The sequence below is a fragment of the Pteropus medius genome, unplaced genomic scaffold (assembly GCF_902729225.1).
Source record: "Pteropus medius unplaced genomic scaffold, Ma_sr-lr_union100, whole genome shotgun sequence".
In the NCBI taxonomy this organism is placed as follows: Eukaryota; Metazoa; Chordata; class Mammalia; order Chiroptera; family Pteropodidae; genus Pteropus; species Pteropus medius.
The window spans coordinates 25,953,412-25,977,987 of NW_024349801.1; the positions used below are offsets into that span (position 1 = coordinate 25,953,412).

The window sequence follows — 24,576 nt, forward strand, 5'->3', positions numbered from 1 at the left end:
TTGTATGTTCTACTAAGCCTGTGTGATTTCTGTACCTTCTTGGTACCTTCTTGGTACAGAAACTGGCCAACTCCTCTCATAGGCTTGGACAAGTGGCTTTCCTTGGCCCAGCAGAGCTCAGCCGGGGAAGCCTGCTCCTGTCTTGGTTCCTTTGCCTTCTCCAGAAGAGCTAATAGGAATCTGAGGACAGAGCTGCTTCCTGGTGAGCTTTCTGCGGGGGTGTGTGGCAAAGCATCTATTCATGTCCTCTTCGACTCCCCTGCTGAGCTCCCCAATCTCTTGTGGAGATTGGCCATATGATGATCAATCAGAGTGCTAGTGAAACTGTTCCCCAGATATGCCCAGCCAGCTGCTATTCCGCAGGAAAACAGCTACTTCACAAGGCAGCCTGCTGCCCCAGCACACCTGTTGGCTAGGCACTCTCAAGTTGGCCCACTCACTGTGCTCTGGGTGAAAATGGTGAGGGTATGGGATCTCCTGTCCAACAAAATACTTCTCCAAAAAAGACAATGAGCAGGATCAGGCCCCCACTCTCCCAGTGAGGGGCACTTGCCCCCTGGATACAGCTGGGTTGTCTGACGTTCCTTAAGAGTGCCCAGATCCTGACCGGGATAGCTGCCTCACGAGGTCCCTGGTAGGGGACGTTTGGCTAGAAACATGTAGGACACACCTGTCACAGGGACCTGCAGTCCTGAAGAATCCCTGCCCCTCCAGAAGCCCTGACGCTCAGTCGGCTCTCCCGGGCCCGTTTCATTCTCTCACATCCGCTTCTTCAGGAAATCTCCTCTTCAATGGGTCTCAACTTTAATAGATACAAACCCCATCTCACTTCTAATAGAAAACTATTTCTTTCCTGTCCTACTTGTCGAAGCCTAGGTGATCTGTGTGCTTGTTTGTATATTAACCAATCGATATTTACTGTATTCTGTGTGTAAGAAGTTGATTGGGAGGGAATCAAACAGGGAAGGAATACGCTGTGGCTTGTATTAGCGCAGAACCGGTGGTCAGAGTTGTGAACTCATCCTGAACCAGCCATGATTTCCAGGGAACAAGTGACCTTCCTCTGTCCCTTGATTTTTGTCCAGTAGTAAACTCAGTACATGGTTCTCACTACCTTTCTGCTACCTCCTAGGATATTGAGGAAATCTCAAAAATTGCAAAGAGGAAGAAGCCAAGTGGAGGCAGAGGTGCATGGTCAGACTTCCTTGGGGATCCCAGTTGGGTAGAATAATAAGGACTGTGCCCCCAGTGAGGTGGGAGAGCCTTCAGGCTCCAGAGGGCAGCTGTGTCAGGCAAATGGAAGGGAAGCGAGGCGGAACCAATGCTGAGGCCTCATTCTCTGGCTCTCAGGGACACCCACCTAAGACCCTGGTCATCTTTCCATTTTGTAAATGTAACCAAGGCTGCGAGTAGTTTGTGGAGGTGAGGTCTAAGCCGCGCCATGTATAGTAACCATGTCACTTCTGATTTGTGTCTGTCCCACGGGTGACGTACCCCAGTATCCTGTTTGCCTCTTTTACTGCAGCCATTCACTGAGCTGGTGGCTTCAAGGATTTTTCTACAAAAACCCCTAAGTCCCTTTCCTGGTCAGTACGCTGCATGACTGTTCCATGTAATCTGTTCTCTCTCTTTGGTATGTTGCCCCACACCTCTCCCTGAGACCGTCTGACATTTGTCTACATTAAACTGCATTTTCCATCCAGTGGCACAGTCACCTGAAAGACTCAACTCCCTCAGAACCTGGTTGCATTGTTTTTCATTATTTGCTGTATCTTGAACTTTGGCTTCATCACCTACCTGTGGCATCTTACGTTTGATGGTCCCATCCAGATAATGCACCTCTGTTATGAAGCAAATCCTGAAATGGCCTAGGACCACTCTACCTAGACTCACGTCCCATGCCAATGTTCCCCATTGACAGCCACTATTGATGAGCCCGAAATTCTCCTATCACCCTATTATTATAGTGTGATTGACCAGAAAACTGTAGATTGAACCGTTTCAACTGTTCTCTAAGGCCACTGCGCTGCTGTCTTGTTTCAGTTCCAATTTTGGCTAAAACTGTGTCTGTGCCTGGAGCCCCTTCCAGTTGGGGTGGGCTGTGCATCTACGAGACTTAGTTGTGAACAAGCAGACTACAGCGAGGTGACTGGTATTTTCTTTGTGCTTCTAGGAATGAGGTGACCAAGCTGAAATTTGAAGGAAAGACTTTTTATTTATACGTAAGTCAGAAAGAGGTGAGTACTGGCTTCCTTCTTTTCAGGGAGGCTGGGGCGCTGGGGTGGTTCCTGATGGCCAGGGCTAAACCACAGTGGCCCAACTAGGTAGAGCTAAGCAACCTGCATGCTAAGCTAAAACCAAAGCCAAGACCCAGAGGTGAGGGATGGAGAAGTGGCCAGACCCTGGAGCACAGGACTTTCTAAGGAATGCCGTTGACACCCAGAGGTTCCATACCTCTAGGAAATGCAGTCACAGTAAGATTCTTTTGCTTCCATGTAAAAATACCAAGAAGATAATAAGTATTTTAAAAAAGAAAAAAAAGAGCATTTCAGATATGAGTGCCTCTTTCTCAGGTGAAGGTTCTCTTGGTTCAATTTGTGCCAGCTGAGACTTACTCTGATTGAACCTGCCAGATGTGAACTAATGCAGAGAATTGAGCTCTGCCCCAGTGGGACCTGCAGGCCTTCTCTTCCAACTAGCCAGCTGCCAGATAGCCCCTTCCCCATCTGCAGCCTCTCCCAGAGAGTCATGGGAGCTCTCAGACAGCTTAGGGGTCAGTGTCCTGGCTTACATCTCAATCCACACTCAGCTGTTTCTATGTGGGATTTTTTGTAGGAAAAGAAAATTATTCTCACATATTTTGCTCCAACTCCAGAAGCCTGCAAGCACCTCTGGAAATGTGGAATCGAGAACCAAGCCTTCTACAAGTGAGTGGACACACAGCATGGGGACTGTCATCAGAGCCGAAGTCATAAAAGCTACTTTTAGAGGAATGATGGGCAGGAAACTTTGAGAAAGGAGATGTGAGATGATAAGGCTGTGCTTTCTTATAAAGTTCAGACCCTTTTTGGGGTGTTGGTCTGTATCTTTTCGAGTGACAGAGCTGAGGTCTGGGAATGCGTTTCAGCAGTTTCCCAAGGGGTCTGCCTTATGATGTCCTCGGACAACTCCTAGTGGCAAAGCAGTTCTGGGTCTTTTCAGGACAAGCCTTGGACCAGAAAATGCCCACAGGTGCCCAACTTGAATCATACTGGCTCCATGGAGGCATTCAGAGCCCTGGGAGACCCAGAATACAAGAGCTCCATAAAGCAACAGGTGCAGCCCAGAGCAGTTCCCCGAGCCTTAGATTCTGGGGCCCGCTCCCCAGTGGGTGGCCTGGTGTTAAGCTGGAGTTGATTCCAGCCCTTCTTGGAGTGTCACTGCCAGGGGTGTTGCCAGTGACAGGCCAAGTGCCCAAGAGCCTGGGATGGGGTAGCTGGAGTGGGGCAAGGATTTGTCTGATACTGAGAAGCCAACTTTGCGCCAAAGATGACAACTTCGCTTACCAAAGGACTTTATAAACTATATGAGGCTTTTGTGTTCAGTTTTCTGTACTTAAAAAAAGTGGTCACAAAGGGATTAGGGAACAAAGAAATAGCCCATCAAGAAACTGGGGTTATACCAGATAAAGTATGTTTCACTAAAACCCTTGGTTTTGTTTTAAAAATAGAATGCAAAAATTTATGCTTTAATAAGCTGTATCTTAATCAGGACAACGTAAGACAAGAATGTGTGATATATTCTGCCCCCGATTGGCCATAATTTTCCCTGCAGTAACCTGAAGGATCCTGGAGAGAGCGGAATTGCTGAGGGGGCGGGGGAGGGACTATCTTCCTCCCCAGTGAACAGACTCTGCTATGGGATGCAGGCCCTGTTTGTAGGGCCATGGCCCCAGAGGCTGTTTCTTGAGCAGGCTCTCTGAACTGCTTAATAATTTCTATGCATTTGATACAGAATAAGGGATGAACTGAATGGATGAACTGAATTCTAACCTGAGTGGTCATCTCATAAAGGAGAACATACTCGGAAAAGACTTTCCACATGGTCAAACTTCCCTCTGGTTCAGTCCCTGGCTATCCAAGGAAAGATAAGAAAACATTTCAGTACCATTTCTGAAGGCCTTTATTTTTCTGTATCATGGGAATAGAATTTGCTTCTGAACCTGTGACCAGACTCCGCTTCTCAGTACTTTCATTAATAGATCTCCACACCTAGCTAGGGGAAACCAAGGTTGTTCTTCACTGTTTGTCCATTAACTATTTAATGTTCTAATTAAGTGTTAAATGCCTCTAGCATGGGTCAGATCCTGGGTCAAATCAAGTCTCTAGCAGTAGCCTCTTTGGCCTCTGAGCATCTCACATGTGCAGATCCCTGGCCGTTCCCTTGGCCCAGTGTCAGACTCAAGAATGTGCTCGGGCAGGAGAGCAAGTAGGCTGAGCCTCACAGATCCCTGAGATAGGTGGGAATGGGAACTCTCTGTTCACGGATTATGGCCATAGCTCCCTCAATATTCACCGTTGTCTCATGGCAAAGGCTTCAGACCTAGATTGGTTCCTGGCTGGCTTTTGCACTAAGGTTAAGGGCACCCAGGGTGTGTTGTGGGCTGAGTCAGGTCTTGGGAGACTTCACTATGGGCAGCTCTGCCTAAGCTTCCTTTTCTAAGTGGGACCAGGGAAGTCACCTAAGAGGATATTTTACAGTGTCCGTGGCCTTCCAGAGTCTCCACATCAGCTATCTATAGGCTTGAAAGTGATGTTAATGGGCATTCTGGGGAAGGGAGGATGGTTCCAAGTTCAAATAAATGAAGAAACTTTTATTAAAGTTAATCTAACTTCTTTATTTCAAGACTTCTCAGAGTCTTTAATATAATATACTTTGGAACTCTTCAAGGAGATGGAATAGGAAGAGCAGCCCCTACTCTCTTTTCCACCCACAATTACCCAAACATGGACACCAATCATCAAATGTAACTGGAAAGGACTCCAGCTCCATCATTTTATAAAGACTGAGACTAAGAGAGGAAAAGAAATTTGCCCAAGGTCAGTCACACTGCTAATCAGTGGCCTGGCTGAGATTCAGTGGGTGGCATTCTATTATTCCCCCAGACCATCATCCCTAACATTTATTGTCCCTCTGGTGAACCTCACGAAGCGCTCTGGGGAAACCCTCACTTTCCTGCCATGACAGTGGGTTTCAGTATGACTGTCCCTGTCACTGAGGCTGTGAGTACAGTCCTTGGGTCCTAAAGGAAAGCCTGAGATAAATGGGGTTGTGAAGGGCCTTTTGCTAAAGGGTTTTCTCAAGCAGCCTTTGGAAAGAGCTGGGAATGCTCTGCCTTTGCCTGTGAGGCAGTTGCAGGCAATGTGTCCCATTGGACTTTGCCTTATTGCAGGCTGGAGAAGTCAAGCCAAGTCCGCACGGTGTCCAGCAGCAACTTATTCTTTAAAGGGAGCCGGTTCCGATACAGGTAAATAGTGACAGTAAGTAACCGTTATCGACCTATTTTCAGAACTTTCTCTCCAAAATAGTGGTTCAGTGGTGCTTCTCCTTAAGAGCAAATAAACTGGAAACCTCTAGGAAAGCCTGAGGTTTCCATCAAATTCTGACTCCTAACCCTTTGACTGTTTTTTTACATCCCTGCAGCTGTTTGTCTGTAGGGCTTAAAATGTGTACCTTCTCCTCCTGTCCTTATGACAGCAGTAAAGTAAGAACTGTAACAGTAATTAGAGTTCTCTTTTTTTGCAATATTTTTGGAACATGCTGGGCAATGAGGAATCATTCCTAAATGAGACTGGAAGATCTCGAAGCCTCCAGAGGCAGAGAGCTCTTTAAGATCAGCTGTCAGAACATCTTAGAACTCTTTACCCCAGGAAGCAAAACTTTCTCAGTGACCTAAACATTAGGAAGGGGTAGGCCAAAGAGGACATTTCCTGATTCAGCCAAAGTAATATGAGACTCTGGAGAGGAGCCCAGTCCTGAAACACTGTCTCATTTCTTGTTTTATTATACTACTTATAGTGGCCGAGTTGCAAAGGAAGTAATGGAGTCGAGTGCCAAGATCAAACGGGAGCCACCAGAAATCCACAGGTAGGCTGCCAGGGCTTCCCTGAAAACCAATTCCAGCTCAGGTCCCAGAATTCAGAAGAGCCAACGGTTTGAGTAATGTGAAGATTCTGGCCACAGTGGCTCCGCCGCCCCCCACGCTCCCCCACCCCATCTTCCGCAAAACGGGAAGGAGAACAGGGAAAGAGGGTGAAGAGACCCATCTCAGATAAAGGCATGGGGAACCATCCGAGCCTGGTATCCCTGAGCTTGGATGGAGAATGAGGGAGGGCGGGCTAATGGAGACAGTACATCAGACCCAGGAGCCACCTTCCTAGGTAATTCTCCACTGTCCTCCAAAGCCGTGAAATTGGTCATAGACCATAGAGGACATTTCTAAGCAGCAAGATTTCATTGGTTGTGGAATCAATTATAACAGGATGCCAGGTGTAACCCCATAGCCTTGTCACACTAGGTCTAAAATAGTTTTGAGATCCATGCTTCATGTATAGCTGTAAATCATGAATTTCCAGAATCCCATCTTCTAGAACCTGATAAGACCTAGAAGGAATATGATCAGCCAGTAGGGCTAGGGTTCGCCAACCATCTGACCTCTGGGAATGAGAGTATTACTACCTGCCCCTTCACACACAGCCCCCTGCCACCAGCTGCCTCTGTCAGAAGTCAGGGGAGGCTGCCGTATCCATTTTCAGGAGCACTGCATATCCTGGGCCACTACTCTGACCATTCTGCCCAGAGACCAGTGGCACTGTTGCCACACTAAAGAAAGGTTCAGGTGGGCCTAGGACGTAGGGAGGTGAACGAGTCTGAAGCAGTGTCTCTGACTGGGATCCATGGACTAAAGGCAAAAAGCAGGTATTAAAGATTTAAAAAAAAAAAAAAAAAAAAACCTCCATGCAATTCTAGTATCTGTTCCTTATGAGTCTTGACCACGCCCATCTGTACACTGAGTTAACAAGTGTTCTTTTTCTTTAACCTCAGAGCTGGGATGGTTCCCAGCCGCAGCTGTCCCTCTATAACCCATGGCCCAAGGCTGAGCAGCGTCCCCAGGACCCGGAGAAGAGCTGTTCACATCTCCATCATGGAAGGTAAACATGAGTGCTGGAGATGAGCACAGGTTCCTCCGAGTTGTGACTTAGACCAGTTCCACTCGGGGACCTTGAAAAGAAGTGAATTTGCAGTAGAGACAGCAAGTTTCTCCAATGTAGGGAGAAGGTTCCACCCAGTGGATGGAACACCAGCTGGGTGTCAGGTGAAGGGGAATCCCAGCCAGCCCTGCTGAGCTGTAGTTCAGGAGGGGGTTGTGGAGCTGAGGGTATTTAGGGTAGACTTTTGGGAAACAGTGTATGTGAGATCTACCAGGTTCCATGCAGTTCTGAAATTGCTTTCCATCAAGAGGCTTTTCGCTTGTTTTCCTGATCTGACCAGTCTCCGCAGCTTAATGATCAGGGTAGCTAAGGCAGTTAGCCAAGAAATGAAAACACTTGGTTCAGAAACATTTCAATAGCTGCTACCACCTTTACTTTAGCTGTAGAAATCTATCCTCTTGCTATCTGAATTCTTTAACATTGTCTCAGGAAATCCAATATGCCCCCGTCTCTCTCTATCCTTCCTTCCCTTTGGAGTACGTAAAAGTGGAGAGAGACAAAGTCTGTGTATCTTTACTGAACCGGATGCCCCAGTAGCCTGAGGCTGATACCGCTCCAGTCTCTGGGCCTTAATACCATTAGGTGACTCTCCGAATATTACCCTCCGGCTGTTGTCACTGACCCAGCGTGCCCTGCAGATTTAAAGGTGTAAAGTTCAGTGTTTTCAATTCTCGATGATGATGGTTTGTAGGACCTCAGATCCCCAGCAGCAGGAAACAGCAGCAAGATTACTTCAAATTTGTCACTGTCTTGGAGGCTAAGGAGGAAAGGCGCTTTGCTCTTTCTGAAGGAATGCTGCTTATTAATGAAAATGAAGAACCGTTCAGGTTAGGTGGCCTGTTCCTCTATTGCTCCTGTGAGAGGATCTCTCGTTTGTGTTTAGGATTTTAGGATGTTTCACTGACTCTGCATCACCTGAGTATGGTTCTCTCAGGGTTGAGAACCCTGGCTGGGCAACCACCGTCAAGTGCCTTAATTATTTGAGTATCTTTGTTGCTCCATTTGTAAAAAGGGGACACTTTCCTTGCTATAGTTTGCAAGGAAGCCGAGGTATGCAGAAGTAATTTAAAGAGATTAAAGTACATATGGGGCAGGCAGCAAGCACAGTGCAGAGTCCTGGTCAGGAAGTCAAAGATGAGGCTCAAATCAGAGGTCTGCCACGTACTTTGAAGCAGGTTGCTTAACCCCTCTGAGCCTGTTGTCCCCACTGCAGAGTGGGGTGTGGATGTGGAAGGGTGCCTTATAAACAACCAAGTCTAGTCACTATGCAAGGTATGGAATTATTGAGGTCTGACGGTCATCAGACTCAGCATCCTGGTTTTCCCTCCTGTCTTAGGCTAAGTGAGAGAACTGAGCACAGCTCTCGCTGTTCTTCTTTTGGGTTGTTCATCTCAGGAAACTGGAATTTCTTTTCCTTTTCTGAAGAAACATAACTTTCTCCCCTCTCTGGGCCCTCTTCCCATCCATTCTGAGGCTGAAGCCACCAGGTTCACCCCAGTAGAGGATGGGACATAGCCCATTTCCAGCCCCAGAGCTACCTCCTCACACTTCAGAGCAACTCAGCCCAAAGCCCAGTGTCTTTGTAGTTTCACGTCCTAGATTTTCTGGGACTGTCCTGATTCCCCTTACCCTCTGAGATTGTTCCCTGCCCTCTCTGTCCCTCACTCTCTGAGAGGTCTGGGGCCCTTATACGGGCCTCAGGGAAACAGCTACAGGCTGGGGAAGCATTACTTTTTATGGCTCTAAGTGCTTCTGACTGAATCCAGTCTCCTGATAACGCGGGCCTCTCCAAGCTGCTCCTTCCCTGCAGCTCAGCCTGCTGAGGCTCATGGAGCCGACCTCTCTTCAGCACAGAAGACCCAGCACAGGAGCTGCCATAGCATGAGGTCCGAGAAAATCCTTTGTCCCTAGTTGGTTTTCCGTCCTTTCCCTCTGTATCTCCCTGCCTGGCTGGTTTCCACTGAAGAAGTATCTACCTTCCTGGGCCACCATGGGGAAGAGTCTGATTAAGATTCACACCAGAGTCCGCGTTCAGCTCCGGTTGACTAACCACTGCCTTCGGCCCCTGAGTGTGCGCATCCTGAGGATGGGGCCCCGGCTCCAGGCTAGGCTCCTGACCACTGTGCCCCCCAGCCCGCTGGGAGCCACCTCTGGGCAAGGCAAGCAGCTGGAGCACCTCCAAGGTAAAAAAGACAATCCTGTTTTGCTGTGCCACTCACCCTGATCCCACCCACAGCACGCACCCCATCCATCCCAGATCAACAAGTTCGATGAAGGGGTGAGGCGGGGTGGTCATTTTTAGTGAAACCTGCAGTTCTGTACAGGGCTAACCTGACATAGGAATGATAACCTTACAGGTGAGGTCTGCTGAGGGAACAGAAGACTAACATTTACTGAGAGAGAAATGTTTGTCAGGCACTCTACTAGAAATGCATACATATTCATTATCTTGTCTATTGAGAGCACTAACAATGCAGTATAATGTGGCTTCTGATGTCCCTCTGATTTGTTCCCTCTGATGTCACAGCCTTCGCTTCTCTCCTTTCTCCGCTTAGGTCTAAATTGTAGGCCAAGCTAAGCTTGCATTGAAGTGGCTTCTGGTAGCTAAGCTTGTCATACTTTGGAAAATCTGGCAGTCAGAGCTGTCCTTGTGAGGGGACAGCCCCTTGAAAGTGAGGTGCCCTGTGCAGGAGAGCTGAGGTTCCAGAGAAAAAGGGGACCGGAGGAATGGTTTGGGAAAGGAGCTGAGCCAGCAACATGCATGATCAGGCCTGAAGGTTGTTTTGTCGGGGACCCTTTACACACTCCAAGGTACATATTCCTCATGCTGTGCATGCACATGGGGGAGTAAGGGAGGAATACTGGGGACAACAAAACAGATCGAAGGAGCATCAAGAGCTTTAGAATAGGGACAGGCTCTTCATTTCACATTATTGCACAACAGTTTCTTGGGCAATTAGGACCCAGATCTAAGGTGCAGGCTGTTGACTTAATTCATCCTGGCCCGTGGTTCCACTCCCCAGAATCCAACTCGTGACCATCAGCACCGTGAAATGTAAAGATTCTTAGAATCTCTCTTTGCTTTGCCATTAACAACCACATGACTTTAGGCAAGTTCTGTAACCTCTCACTCTTCCTCATAGAGTTGTTGAAAGATAAAATGAAAGTGCTTTGAAAAGTGTAAAACATACAAATTTAAGATTTTAGCATAGAAACAAACACAATACAGCCAAGACTATGAGGAGTTTCTAAAAACAAATGTTAACAGAATTTCCCCCGCCCCAACAAGATCTTCTCAAAGACCACTCTGTACGCTAAAATATCTAAAATAGGGGAGCTGTCAGCCTAATCTGGACCCAGATCATTCTAAGGTAAAAAGAGAGGGAGCTGGCCTGGATGACTTCCCTTCTACATCAGAGAGAGCACTTAAAAAGAGCAGATAGAGTTTTCACATCCCACAAGGTCAGGACGGCTAGAACTGGGAAGCTGAAGAGACTAATAGCAATGCAGAAATCCAAAAGATGACCTCATGAGCTCAAGGAGCTACATGATGGGTTGTCAGGACACTCAGCTCCAGAATCAGTATTAGATGAGGCCCCACTGGGCAGAACACAGTCTTGTCCTCCCTATTCCTGCCTCTCAAGGCTCTCGGCCTAAGAGGCAAACAAGCTCCCTGAACCATGGCCCTAGCTCTGGATAAGGAGATCGTATGTGATTCAAAATCTCTTCCAAATTGGGGCTGAACCCAGAGGCAGGAAAGGTAAAAACCTTTAGTAAATGTGGCCAAAACCATAAGCAAAGAGAACAAAGTGTGCACTGGAACAGAAAGCCTCCTCTTCATGTTCCTTTTGCCTTTCCAGGTCTAGAGTCCCTCCGAGACAGTGCCCATTCCACCCCAGTGCGTTCCTCCTCCCACGGGGACACCTTCCTGCCTCACGTGAGAAGCAGCCGGGCAGACAGCAATGAGCGGGTTGCCGTGATTGCAGACGAGGCCTACAGCCCTGCAGACAGCGTGCTGCCCACCCCTGTGGCCGAGCACAGTCTGGAGCTGATGCTGCTTTCGCGGCAAATCAATGGAGCCACTTGCAGCATAGAGGAGGAGAAGGAGTCTGAGGCCAGCACCCCGACTGCTGCAGATGTGGAGGCCCTTGGGGGAGAGCTCAGGGCCCTGTGTCAGGGGCACAGCAGGCCAGAGGAGGAACAGGTGAATAAGTTTGTTTTAAGTGTCCTCCGTTTGCTCCTTGTGACCATGGGACTCCTCTTTGTTTTGCTCCTCCTCCTGATCATCCTTACTGAGTCTGACCTTGACATTGCCTTTTTCCGCGATATCCGCCAGACCCCTGAGTTTGAACAGTTCCACTATCAATACTTTTGTCCCCTCAGGCGATGGTTTGCCTGCAAAATCCGCTCAGTGGTGAGCCTGCTCATTGATACCTGAGAAGGCATGACTCCTCTCATTAACTAGCCAGGTGGACCAAGGAGCCCCGCTACCCATTCCCACAATGGGACCCATCGCGGAACCATCGGCACATGTACCAAGTCCTCCTCTCATGACTCAAAGTCCACAGCCTAGGAGGGTCGTTTCCCAGAAGAAAGGGATAGGCTCATGCCCTGTCCAAACAAACTGGGAAAGCTTATTTCCTTCAGAGGTTCTTTCAAGAAAGGCTCAGCGACTCTGTTTCTCATCCTCCCACTTTGCAGGATAACTTTTGGTTTTGAATTTCGATTTTTCATAGATGTGTATTATTTTGAAAGTATCAAATAAAAATAATTTATTTTACTATTAATGATTATCACAGTAGTGTCACCTCGCAGATGGGACACTGGTTGAAGACTAGAGAGCTGCTGTCTTCTGTATTCTGCAGGAGCTCTCCTACTGGGTTCTGGTAGACTCATCACTGCAGCCGTAGTGGGACAGGCCAGGGGTCTGAACAAGGGGCACTGTCTAAGTCTCCTTGCTAGACAGAGCTTTTAGAAAAGTAAACATCCATGTAGAATGATTAAATGGAACGTTGCTTCTTATGGTCTGAGTTGGATTTTCTTTTCCTTTTTTTTTTTTCAAATCTGAGCAGAGTGGGCATCTGAAGGGACCACCGCTACAGCAGCAGCAGCAACAGGGGTGGGGTAAGTCTGTCCCCTTAGACTAGATCCTAGTGGGCATCACCATGAGTTTTGTATACTGAACTTAGACTCTGTGATTTTTTTCTGAAGAACCTCAAGACTTTTATAGTGCTCCAGAGGCGTTAGATGAATTCAGTGGTACCAGATAGGACTGTCAAAAATGTCGAACGAAAGATAGCTAACAGAAACCAGAGCTAAGATACCTGAGAGACTGTTGAGATTCAGAGAGCAGTACTTATTTTGTACACCCCCATGGAAAAAAAAAAAAAAAAACCTATGTCAATTTATATTTTAACAACGAAATGTTATTTTCTTATCAATTCATATTTTGTTTTTACTTTGTGGATTAAGAAAATAGAACCTGATGAACTAAACGATGCAAGAAAGAAACTGATCCTGAGAATGAAAAACTTCAGAAAGTAGGATTCCAAGATCAACAAACAGCCTTGGAAGGGACCAGGAAAAGAATCTTTTAAAATAGGAGTTCTAAGAGATGCCTACCAAGAAAGAAGGTGACCGTGACACAGACCAACACATAGATGTAGAAATACTGCCCCCTAGGGTCATCCTCTGCATCAGGAAAAGTTGTAGGAAAGCACTTGACATCCTTGCTGAGGGAAGCCGTGGAATCATGCAGAAGCGCAGCACGTGAAGGGTGAGTGTGGGGTCTGAGGCCCAAGCTCGGCAACTATTACAACCACTCAAACACACGATCTTGTTTTCATCTCAGGGAGAGATTTCTAAGTCATCTGGGGCCTGAGGACTTCCTTAAGGATGGTCAGTGGACAAATTCCTGAAACCTATACAAAAATGGAGCAGCTGCCAATACCCTATGATGTTGGGCAGCCCCAAATGCAGAACAGAATGAGTCACTTTTAAATTTGCTCTCTTTTAGTTTGTCCCCTGAGATAGCAGAACCATGTCCATGTGTAGAATATAATAGCCTTGGAATAAATGGGGCCTTTCTTTTTGGGAGGATAGGGCATAATTTTAAATGCCCTTTCGTCTAGACCAGGGATTGGCAAACTTCTGTAAAATGCCAGATAGTAAATATTTTTTTATTTTGGTTTTGTGGGCCATACTCTGGCAACTACTCAACTCTGCCATCCTAGCACAAAAACAGCCATAGGTAATATATAAATGAAAGAGCATGGCTGTGCTCCAGTAAAACTTTATTAAAAGAGATGATGAGCTAAATTTGGCCCACAGGCCATAATTTGCCAACCCTGATCTACATAATAAAACTGCTCCTTACTATGATATTAGCAGAAAGAGGGTTGGCTCTGCTCCAATTCCTAATGTGTTTTAAAGATCCAGGACCACTTCCCAGTGGAGACAATGGGGTTGCATGTTTAAAGGGTGCTCGAACAAACAACCAGCAAAGAGATGTCTGAGGCCAAGTTGAGCAAGATCCAAGTACTGGAATGCTAAAACACGGCCAGAGTCTAAGAATGGAAGAGGGCCTGTCTGATCATTTCCATACCAGCAACAATTTGGGCAGAATTACAAACATCTATTTACCAAGTGACAAGACAAACAGATCCTAGTAAAGATTAGGGATCACTTAGAATCAACTAGCCACTGCCAGTTGCCATCTACACAGGAAAGGTTTTATTGAGCACAGGACTGAAGAGAAAAGTAGACTCAGATGAAAAGGCTGTCAGAAGATAAGGGGGCTGGTTTTAGCTTGGATATCTACTGTCTTATGCAACATAGATTACCTTTTAGTGTTAGTGTTCCTACCTCAGTCTGTAGAATATGGTGTTTCTATGCAGTGAGTGATAGCCTTGACTCTGATCTTTCATATTCACATTAAAGAAAAAGATGCAGTATTCCATTTCCTGGTATTTTGTGTCTACAGTTCTACCAGTACAATAGTCCATACCACTTCCAACAGCTGGATTTTCTCTCTGTAGAAACTTTCAGGTTATTTTTTTTCCAGGGCTTATCCCAGAAAATACAGATAGAAAAATTTCCTTCAATTTGCTTTCCAAATAGTGCTTGAATAACAAACCTCCTTTGTTGGTGACTAGTCTTTTTTAGTATCTCCCCATCATTAAAAATTGTTCGAGTTTTTAACCTGGGTTTACTGTGTTCTACTATGTTTCCCATTTTCTCTCAAAATTAGTTTCATCTCATTGTAGAAAAAGCAATGGTTCCCATAGCTTCATCTATCAAAGGAAATAAAACTTACTAAAGAATAGTGTACTGCATCTTTAAGCAGTAGAGGGTAAACTACCTGCAAATGTGAATTTCTTAGTTTCATTAAAAAAAATATATATATATATAGTTGTTAACCTTTCATGTGCCAAAACTTCTAAGTTACATTTTCCTTCAAAGCAATGTACTTTTTTCTACATATCCAGTATGTAGTTAGCATAAAATCATTGGTGCCATGAAAATTATTTTTAAACTTAAATAAATATTTAAATATCACAGACGAGCAGACTCTTTCTTTTTTAACTTACAGCCTGACTCACTTTCTCCTCAAAGTTACCAACACATAGGTAAAAGGATACCAATGGGATTTACACAGCTGACTGCTGTTCACAACTGGAATCAAAAGAATCAGAAACTAAATATGAAATAATTTTAAAGAAGAATTGTACCTCTTTTTTCTGATGAGGAAAACCAAGAAGTGATTTCACCAAGGTTACATAGTCTTAGAGCCCAAAGTAGACTCTAGATGGTCCAGCTTCTAGAACAGCCTGGACTAAGAGGGAGAACAGAAAACACTTCCTATGAAGAAATAGAATATCACCACTACAGTAACAAACCTCCTATTTACAACTTACAAAATACATTCCTATGACGTCTCATCTAAATATGTAACCATCACTCTGTGGCTACAGGATGGTAATGATCTACATTCCATGAGGATAAAAAGTGAAACTAGGGTTCACTGTGCTAGCTTATTATCTAATCTTCCTGTTTTCAATTCTACCTGCCCTCCAAAGCTCCAGTCTATTGCTAGATCATCTTCCTAAAGCACTGAAGAAATTATGTCACTCACCTCCACATTTTCATAAGTTCCCATTACCTATAAAATGATACCTAGTGCTCTGTCCCCAGTGGAGGTTTTTTTTTTGTTTTTTGTTTTGTTTTTTTTTTTGTTTTGTTTTTTTTAGAAGACAAAGTCTTTGCTTAAAATGATCAGAAGAGTAAAAAACATAAGAACCACTTGAAGTGAGTAGTTTCTCATGATCTTACAGATTTACAATAGCCACCCTTTGGATACCTAATGAGGACTCACCTATGCACACACCCTTACAGGACTCTGGCACCCACTCTCTCTGTTCAGGGTTCCTCAACCATAACCAAGCCCCTCTGCACCTAAACACACTGCTGGTTTTAGCTCATCAACAGACTTCCTCTACACATTACTATAACTTGGTGATGGAGTGGAATAAAACTAGCAAAAGACATTTTTAAAACATTTCCTCTTAAACAGCTTCCATTTTAGGAAAAGATAAAATGTGTTACTCCTCACTCTGTGTAACTGTGCTAACAAGTTATCTTCCTCGCAAAATTCCACCTTTTCATTTGAAAATTCAAACATTTTCATCCAAATGAACCAGAATATTGGCCTATGCTGTCTTGAAACTAAAACTCATTACTGGTTATCAATAACATTTGAAAAAGGAAAAATAAAAAGTACTTAAGTTAGAAGGGACAGCCTAACAAACAACACTTAAGTTTTTGGAATCTGAAATTAGAGGACATATATTTCTTGCTGTCAGGTTTGATATCATAGACACATGTGTCTGCCTTCCCCAACTTCCCATGTACTATATGCTGGCTGAAAAGATTTCAAGCTTTGTATCCACAGCTCTAAGGCTCCCTGCTTTCCTGGAAAACTGCCTTTGCAAAGTCTTCTCTGTGGAAAGGAAACTCGAAGGCCAAAATACTAAAAGAGGACTTACGTAACTCAGATACTATCAATTCCTAATCACTTCGGGTCCCTCCGAGACTGACCAAGTCTCTGTACAGCCAAAATGAGAATCATCTCCTTCCTCCTTGAAGTCAAAAAGAAAAGAAAACCACATGCCAAAACACTGGTTATCTCAAAGAAAATAATTCTAGTGGAATTCAGAGCCTACACACTTAAGAGATATCATAAAGGCCAACTTACAAAAAAAGGTTTATCCTCAAGGGAAAGAGAATAATCATAATACATGCATAATCACAAAGCCATAAAGTTTTAAGCAAGTCTCAGAAAAATATCTTTTATGACAGATTACAGTTTAAGGACGTCCTAAGGGAGACAGTTTTCTTTTATGTGCTTTCTAGACTTAAACAATTATTCCATTTTAAAACTTATCACAGAGAAACAAGTCCCCACTCACTCCTCTGTTCCCTCCTGCATTGCCTCAAGAAGAACTCTATTAGGGGAATTGGATATAAATAGCATTTACGAAGCTACAATGGCAAAAGAAACCACAAAAGTGAAAACATCAAGAATTTGCTAACATATATTTCGGAAGCCAGGCAATTACCACCAAAGCTTAAATGATGGTACTAATTTGAGCACTTTTCAAAATCTTAAAAAAAAAAAATTCCCACATAACTAGCCACTCTAGAACCTTTGCAATTAAGCAGTGTAAAAAAAAGGGAGCATAAAGGCTTTGTTTACTATTTCCAGTTTAACTCAACCTCACTTAGCATTACTTTTCATTTCATAAATATTCCCATCTCATTTGTCAATTGCTGTATTCATATCACCAAGAAAATAGAGAACTCTTATTCCTTATAAACATCCATAATTTATCAATACGAAGCCTCAAACACTTAGGTTTTAATTACAGGGAAGGAAATTATTTAGGAAAAAAATGTTAAGAAAATTATACATGTCACTTTATGTGACATACAATTATGAGAATATTTCCTCTTAGAATTCAAATATATTGCTTCTCACTTTAAATTTACAAATTTGCAAAAGCAGTTTCTCTCTGGGAAAAGACATTACCATTCCTACCTTCCCCACTATGGCACAGCCAGGTAGAGGTAGCTAGGAAGCTTTAAAAAACATAGCAGTGACAACAGCCTTTGCTGGCATGGGGGCAGGGCCACAAGACTACAAACTTGTGGCCCACCCTTCTCCACAATCCCCAGCAGAGCCTGGTAAAGAAATTGGGGAAGCTTTAAACAACACACCAGTGCCGAGAGCCATTCCTGGAACGGGGGGCAGGGTGCTGAGTGGGAACTTGCCCTCCCTGCCCGACACTCCCCAGCAGAACCTAGTAAATAAAGCTGATATGCCCTAACCAGCACAGAGAAAAGAAAGTACCCTATTTACCTGCTGAATTGTTGACAGCAAAACAGTATCTAAAGAAAAGAGTTTACCATCTTAATGTGCAGGCAGAAAAATAATCCATCAAATACCATGAACAACTAAGCTAGCTTGGGAACACAGAAAAAAAAGGAAAAGTCTCCAGAAACCAAACTCAAAGTCATGGAAGATGGTGATATAAATGACAGAGAATTTAAGATTACAGTTATGAAGAAATTAACAATATGCAAGAAAACTAAGAAAAGCAGTTCAATGAGCTCAGGAATAAAATTAATGAACAACAGGAACACTTTGCCAGGGACTGAAAGTATAAAAAAGAACCAAACAGAAATTCTGGAGCTGAAGAACTCAAAGATGAGTAATGCACTAGAAAGCACTGGAAATACAACAGACTAGATGAAAAAGAGAATTAGTGAGCTCAAATACAGAAACCTAGAAATGACCCAGGAGGAAGAAGAGAACTAAGAGTTATTTAAAAAAAAAAAAAATCACTCTAGGAGAACTATCTGACTACATTAGAATGAACCACATAAGGATAATAGGTATACCAGAAGAAAAAGAGAGGAAAAAGGGAACAGAGAGCCTATTCAAACAAATAATTGATGAGAACTTCTCAAACCTATGGAAAGAATTGGATATTAGAATAACAAAAGCTACCAGAATGCAATTCTATCGACACAAAAGACCTCCAAGACACATTTTATTCAAACTGTCAAAAATCAATGACAAAGAATTCTCAAGGCAGCCAGGGGAAAAAATACTGTGACCTACAAAGGAAAGCCCATTAGATTATAATCAAATTTCTCAGTAGAAACATTAAAAAGGAAACTGGAAGGAAATTGTCAAAATACTGAAAGAGATGAATCATCAGCCAAGGATAATATACCTAGCAAAGTTATCTTTTAGATATGAAGGAGAAATAAAGGCTTTCCTAAACGAAAACAGAATTTGCCACCAGAAGACTGTTCAAGGGAGCTCTATCTACTAACAGAAATAAAGACAAAAGTTTACAAAACTGTAAGATGACTAACAGAAGAAGGAAATAGCAAATCTACTTCAGAATAGGGAAGTAAACAATTATAACAAAAGTTAGAGTAAAAAAAGGACAGGCATTAAAAAATAACTCCTACAATTTGGTAATGAACACGCAACATACGAAAGAATAATGTGACATATTCCTAACAGGAGAAAAAAAAGACAAATGGGTACAGGTGAATGAAGAGGCAATCAGAAGAAAAAGGACTATTCTATGAATGAGATATTTTACAAACCTAATAGTAACCACCAAACAAAAATCCAAAGCTGACATGAAACAAAAAAGAAGAGTAAACAGAAAAATCATAGAAAATGCCAAACTAAAATAGCAGACAAAATCACAAGGAAAAAGAAATAGAACAACTGGAAAACAAAAGATAAAATAACTATAGTTAAGTCCTCATACATCGATAATTGCCCTAAATATAAATGGACAAACTCACAAATCAAAAAGCACAGAGTAGGAGAATGGATTAAAAAACAAGATCCAACTGTAAGTGGCCAGCAGGAGACCGATTTCAGCTACAAAGACAAACATAGGCTCTAAGTGAAGGGGTGGAAGATGATACTTCAATTGAATGGTATCCAGAGAAAAGCAGGGGTAGCAGTACTTATATGAGGACAAAATAGATTTCAAGATAAAAAAGGTAACATGAGAAAATGATAGACATTTTTATAACAATAAAGGAGACAACTCATCAAGGAGACATAAAACTTATCAATATATATGCACCCAACCTGGAAGCACCAAAATATATAAAGCAATTACTAACAGTCCTAAAAGAAGAAACTGACAAAAATACAATTATAGTAGGGGACTTGAATACCCTATTGGCAGCAATGGATAGATCATCCAGACAGACATAAAAAAATGAAATATCGCTATTTGAGACAACATGGATGGTTCTTCAGAGTATCATGCAGAGTGAAGTAAGTCAGATAGAAAAGGACAAGAACCATATGATTTCGCTCATATGTGGGATACAAAACAAAAGCAACAAATGAATAAACCAAACCACCATAAAACCTCATAGTTACAGACAACAGAATGGTAGTTACCAGAGAAGAGGAGCTGGGGGACAACAAAGAGGGTAAAGGGGGTCAAATATATGATGATGGAAGGACAATTAGATTTTGGGTGGTAGGCACACAATAGAGTATACAGATGTGGTAGTATAAAGATATATGTCTGAAACTTACATATTAAACCAATGTCACCCCAATAAATTTTTTAACACATCATTAGACCAAAAAACTTTTAATAATGATCATTCAAAACTTTATAATTTGTTTTAATTTCCCAACATGCTGCCTAATTAAAGTGCTGATGGCATCACAGCCTCCCCTCAAATTCCCTCCCATCTTGCAAAAACAACCTCCAAGGCTTCTCGCTTACTAAAAGTACATTCTGCTCATAGCTCACATTAATATAGCAATTTATATTTGCTAAATAGACATTAATCTGAACAAACTAGTGCTGCTAAACCAAAAACCCAGCAACTTTCTTAATTCATAAAAACATGTATCTTCCCACTGGAATTACCTCCAGCCAAAATATACCGAGTCGGGTGCATAGCATTGATAGAACACACAGAGACAAGGCATTCTCCATCAAGAAAAGAATGCACCCGCTCTCCTGTCTCATGGAAGATTTCCACCTGTCGTGGATGGGCCATGCTGCCAACTATGAGACAATCTTCTTGTTTAGGGTCCCACACAGCTTGGAACCTGGTCAGCCATCGCCCAGTGATGGTGTTGTGCCTAGTGAAGAAAACAATTTTTTAGAGGATAGTTAAGTGTTAAATAAGGTAGCAATGGGCAGAGGATAAAGATGGCATTGCTCCTAAATGCCGGTTTTCTCTGCCAAGTCTCTTCTCTTTAAGTTACTGAGTTACCATCAACCTAATCTCATCCTTCTTACAAGACTGAAACCCAAGACGGAGACACTGTCTTCTGCATTTTTCAATCTTCAGTGTTAAGAATAGTGGTTTGTGCTCAGTAGGTAGTCACTGTCTATTGAAATGGCACCTTTTTTTGTTCTCTATTTCCTAGCTCAATAGATATCCTTCCTTTTTTTCTAGCACATAAAAATAGAAGCCCTAGAAATAAGAAATAATCTAGATTATCATTGTTTTAAACAAGAGCTGCTACTTCTCTTATTTGTATTCCCCTGATAACCAAACCTCGAAAACATTTTATATTCCACACAACTTTAAAGTAAAAAATACATTTGGGGTGCAAAGAAAGAAATCACAAGGTATAGTAGAAAATGCCTGCAGACAAAGGAAAATGAAAACACAATATGCCAAAATTTATGGGAATCTGTGAAAGCAATATGAACAGGGAAATTTATAGTGCTAAACAGTTAAATTAAAAAAAATCCCAAATGCAAATCAAAACCACAATATCATCTCACACCTGTTAGAATAGCTATAATCATCAGGACAAGTAATAACAGATGTTGGAGAGGATGTGGAGAAAAAGGAACCCTCATACACTACTGGTGGGACTACAAATTGGTACAGCCACTATGCAAAACAGTATGGAGGTTCCTCAAAAACCTAAGAATTGATCTACCATATGATCCAGCAATCCCTCTATTGGGTGTTTACCCCAAAGACTTGAAAACCCATATCTGAAAAGATATTTGCACACCAATGTTCATAGCAGCATTATTCACTGTGGCCAGGACACAGAAGCAACTGAAGTGTCCTACGATAGATGACTGGCTAAAGAAGCTGTGGTAAATATATACAATGGAATATTAGCCATAAGAAGAGATGAAATACTGCCATTTGCAACAACATGGATGGACCTTGAAATAATCATACTAAGCGAAATAAGCCAGACAGAAAAAGCTGAAAATCACATGATATCACTCATCTGTGGAATATAAACCTAAAAGCACCAAATGAACAGGACAAACAAACAGAGACTCATGGACATGGACTATAGACTAGTGGTTACCAGAGGGTAGAGGGTGGGGGATGAGGGGGGAGGGTGAAGTGGGTAAAGGGGATCAAATATATGGTAGCTGAAGGAAACTAGACTTTGGGTGGTAAACACACAACAGAATATATAGATGTCAAATTACAATGTACACCTGAAAATTATATAATTGTATTAACCAATGTTACTCCAATAAACTTAATAAAAAATATATATATATAAAAAGATCCCAAAATCAACAACCTAAGTACACCTCAAGTTAAAAAAGCACACACGCTGAACCAAAAGTTAGTAAAAGAAGGAAATAATAAAGAGCAGGAAATAGAGAATAGAAAAACAATAGAAAAAAAAACTAAGTTTATTGTTTAAAAGATCAACAAAATTGGCAAGCCCTTAACTAGATTAAGAAAAAAATAGAGAAAACACAAATAACTAAAATCAGAAATGAAAGAGGGGACATTACAACTGATGTCACAGAAATAAAAAGGATTATAAGAGAATACTATGAACAATTATATGCCAACAAATTGGATAACCTAGGAGAAATGGAAAAACTCCCAAAAACACACAACTTACCAAGACTGAATCTTGAAGAAATAGAAAAATCTAAATAGACCTATAACTAGTAAGGGGATTAAAACAGTAATCAAAAACCTCCCAACAACAACAACAAAAAGCCCAGGACCAGATGAGTTAACTGGAGAATTCTCACAAACATAAAGACATATTAACACCAATGTTCCTCAAACTCTTTCAAAGAATTGAGGAGGAGAGAACACCTCCAAACTCATTCTATGGGGCCAGCCCTAAACCCCGATACCAGAGCCAGACAAGGACACTACAAAAAAAAAGCCCTGCAGATTAATATCCCTGATAAATACTGATGCAAAAACCCTCAACAAAATACTAGCAAACTAAATTCTATAGCACATTAAAAGGATTATACACCAAGTTAGAGTTATATCTGGAAGGCAAGGATGCTTCAACATACAAAATTCAATCAATGTAATATACCGCATTAACAGTATGAAGGACGAAAACCATATGATCGTCTCAATTGATGCAAAAAAATAATTTGACAAAATTCAATATCCTTTCACAATAAAAACACTCAACAAACTAGGAATAGAAGGAAACTATCTCAAAAGAATAAAGGCCATATATGAAAAACCCACAGCTAATGTCATACTCAACAATGAAAGACCAAAAGCTTTTCCTCTAAGATCAGAAAAATAGCCAGGATGCCCTCTCGCCACCTCTATTCAACAGAGTACGGGAAATCCAGTAGGACTAGAAAAATGAGTAGGACTAGAGACACTGATCTGCCTAACTTCCAGGTTGTTAACAACTTCATAAGTAACTAGATCCTGCACGTGAGACATCACCATTAAATCGACAAGCATTTGATAAGCGGGACACATTCTGAGCAGTCACATGACATTTAATCAATTAGACAAAAATAAAAGACATTCATCCGAATTGGAAAGGAAGGAGTAAAATTATCCCTATTTGTATGACATGATCTTACATACAGAAAATCCTAAAGACACACACACACACACACACACACACACACACACACACAAAAACAATGTAAATGATTTCAGCAGTTACGGGATACAAAATCAACACACAAAAGCAGTTGCATTTCTACACATTAACAATGACCAATCCCTATCATAATCCCAATGGCATTTTTACAGAAATAAAAACTAGAAATCTTCAAATTGATATGGAAGCTCAAGGGACCATAAATAGCCAAAATGATCTTAAAAAAGAACAAAGCTGTTGGCCTCACATTTCTTAATTTTGAAAAATAATACAAAACAAAGGTAAGCTAGTATAGTACTGACATAAAGACAGACATACAGACCAGTGGAAAGGAATAGGAAGCTCGGAAATACACCCTCATGTATTTGGTCAAATGATCTTTGACAAGAGTATCAAGACCACACAATGGAGAAAGGACAGCCTCTTCAAAAAATGGTGCTGGGAAAACTGGATATCCATATGCAAGAGAAGCTGGACAGTAACATTAAACCATATATAAAAATTAACTCAAAATGGATTAAAGACCTAAACATAAGACCTGAAACTATAAAACTCCTGGAAGGAAACAGAGGAAAAGTTTCAGACACTGGATTTAGCCACGATTTTGTAGATATGACACCAAAAAGCATAGGCGACAAAAACAAAAATAGACAAATAGGACTATATCAAACTTAAAAACTCTATGCACCAAAGGAAACAATAAATTAAGTGAAAAGGCAACCTACAGAATGGTAGATATTTGCAAATCATATATTTGATAAGGGGGTTATTTAATATGCAGAATTATACAGAATTCCTACGACTCAACAACAAAAATGACCCAATTCGGAAATGGACAAAAGACTTGAACAGACAATTCTCCAAAGAAGATATACAAATGGCCAACAAGCATATGAAAAGATTTTTAACATCAGTAATCATTAGAGAAATGGAAATCAAAACCACAATGAGATATTACCTCACACTCATTAGGATAATCACGAACAAAAGAAAAAAAGAAAACAACTTGATGAATATAGAAATCAGAACCCTGATATACTCTTGGTGGGAATGTAAAATGATGCTGCTGCCATGCAAAGACAGTATGGAGGCTCCTCAAAAAATTAAAAATAGAATTACCATATGATCCATCAAAATCTTTCTTTTGGTATCTATCCAAAAGAATTCAAAGCAAGCTCTTGAAGAGATATTTGTACGCCCATGTTTATTGCAGCATTTTTCATAATAGCCAAAAGGTAGAACCAACCCAAATATCCAACAACAGATAAATAAAGAAAATTAAGTAGAGACATACATGGAATATTATGCAGCCTTAAGTAGAGGAGATACTATTACATGCTAGAACATGGATGAATATCGAGGACATCATGCTAAGTGAAA

At 42.0% G+C, this 24,576-nt stretch overlaps 2 protein-coding genes across 10 annotated transcripts in view; one reads left to right on the top strand and one right to left on the bottom strand.

Moving 5' to 3' along the window:
• FRMD5 (FERM domain containing 5) overlaps positions 1–14,807 on the top strand; it is a 250,884-nt gene extending 236,077 nt beyond the window's left edge. The window contains exons 9-16 of one of the 4 annotated variants that reach the window (XM_039888279.1): positions 2,174–2,237; positions 2,836–2,927; positions 5,432–5,506; positions 6,058–6,126; positions 7,084–7,190; positions 11,111–11,454; positions 12,323–12,374; positions 12,723–14,807. In XM_039888279.1, the coding sequence (XP_039744213.1) occupies positions 2,174–2,237; positions 2,836–2,927; positions 5,432–5,506; positions 6,058–6,126; positions 7,084–7,190; positions 11,111–11,454; positions 12,323–12,374; positions 12,723–12,736 (817 nt within the window). In that variant the 3' untranslated portion in view covers positions 12,737–14,807. Of the gene's footprint in view, positions 1–2,173; positions 2,238–2,835; positions 2,928–5,431; positions 5,507–6,057; positions 6,127–7,083; positions 7,191–11,110; positions 12,038–12,322; positions 12,622–12,722 lie in introns of those variants that run through there. The other 3 variants (XM_039888278.1, XM_039888277.1, XM_039888276.1) reach the window with 3 other exon arrangements.
• WDR76 (WD repeat domain 76) overlaps positions 1–24,576 on the bottom strand; it is a 114,042-nt gene that overhangs the window by 45,931 nt on the left and 43,535 nt on the right. For 4 of the 6 annotated variants that reach the window (XM_039888280.1, XM_039888281.1, XM_039888283.1 and 1 more), the window contains one exon: positions 19,939–20,457. The exons of the other annotated variants lie outside the window; for them this stretch is intronic. In XM_039888280.1, coding sequence (XP_039744214.1) covers positions 20,202–20,457 — 256 coding nt within the window. In that variant the 3' untranslated portion in view covers positions 19,939–20,201. Of the gene's footprint in view, positions 1–19,938; positions 20,458–24,576 lie in introns of those variants that run through there. 6 annotated transcript variants of the gene reach the window in all.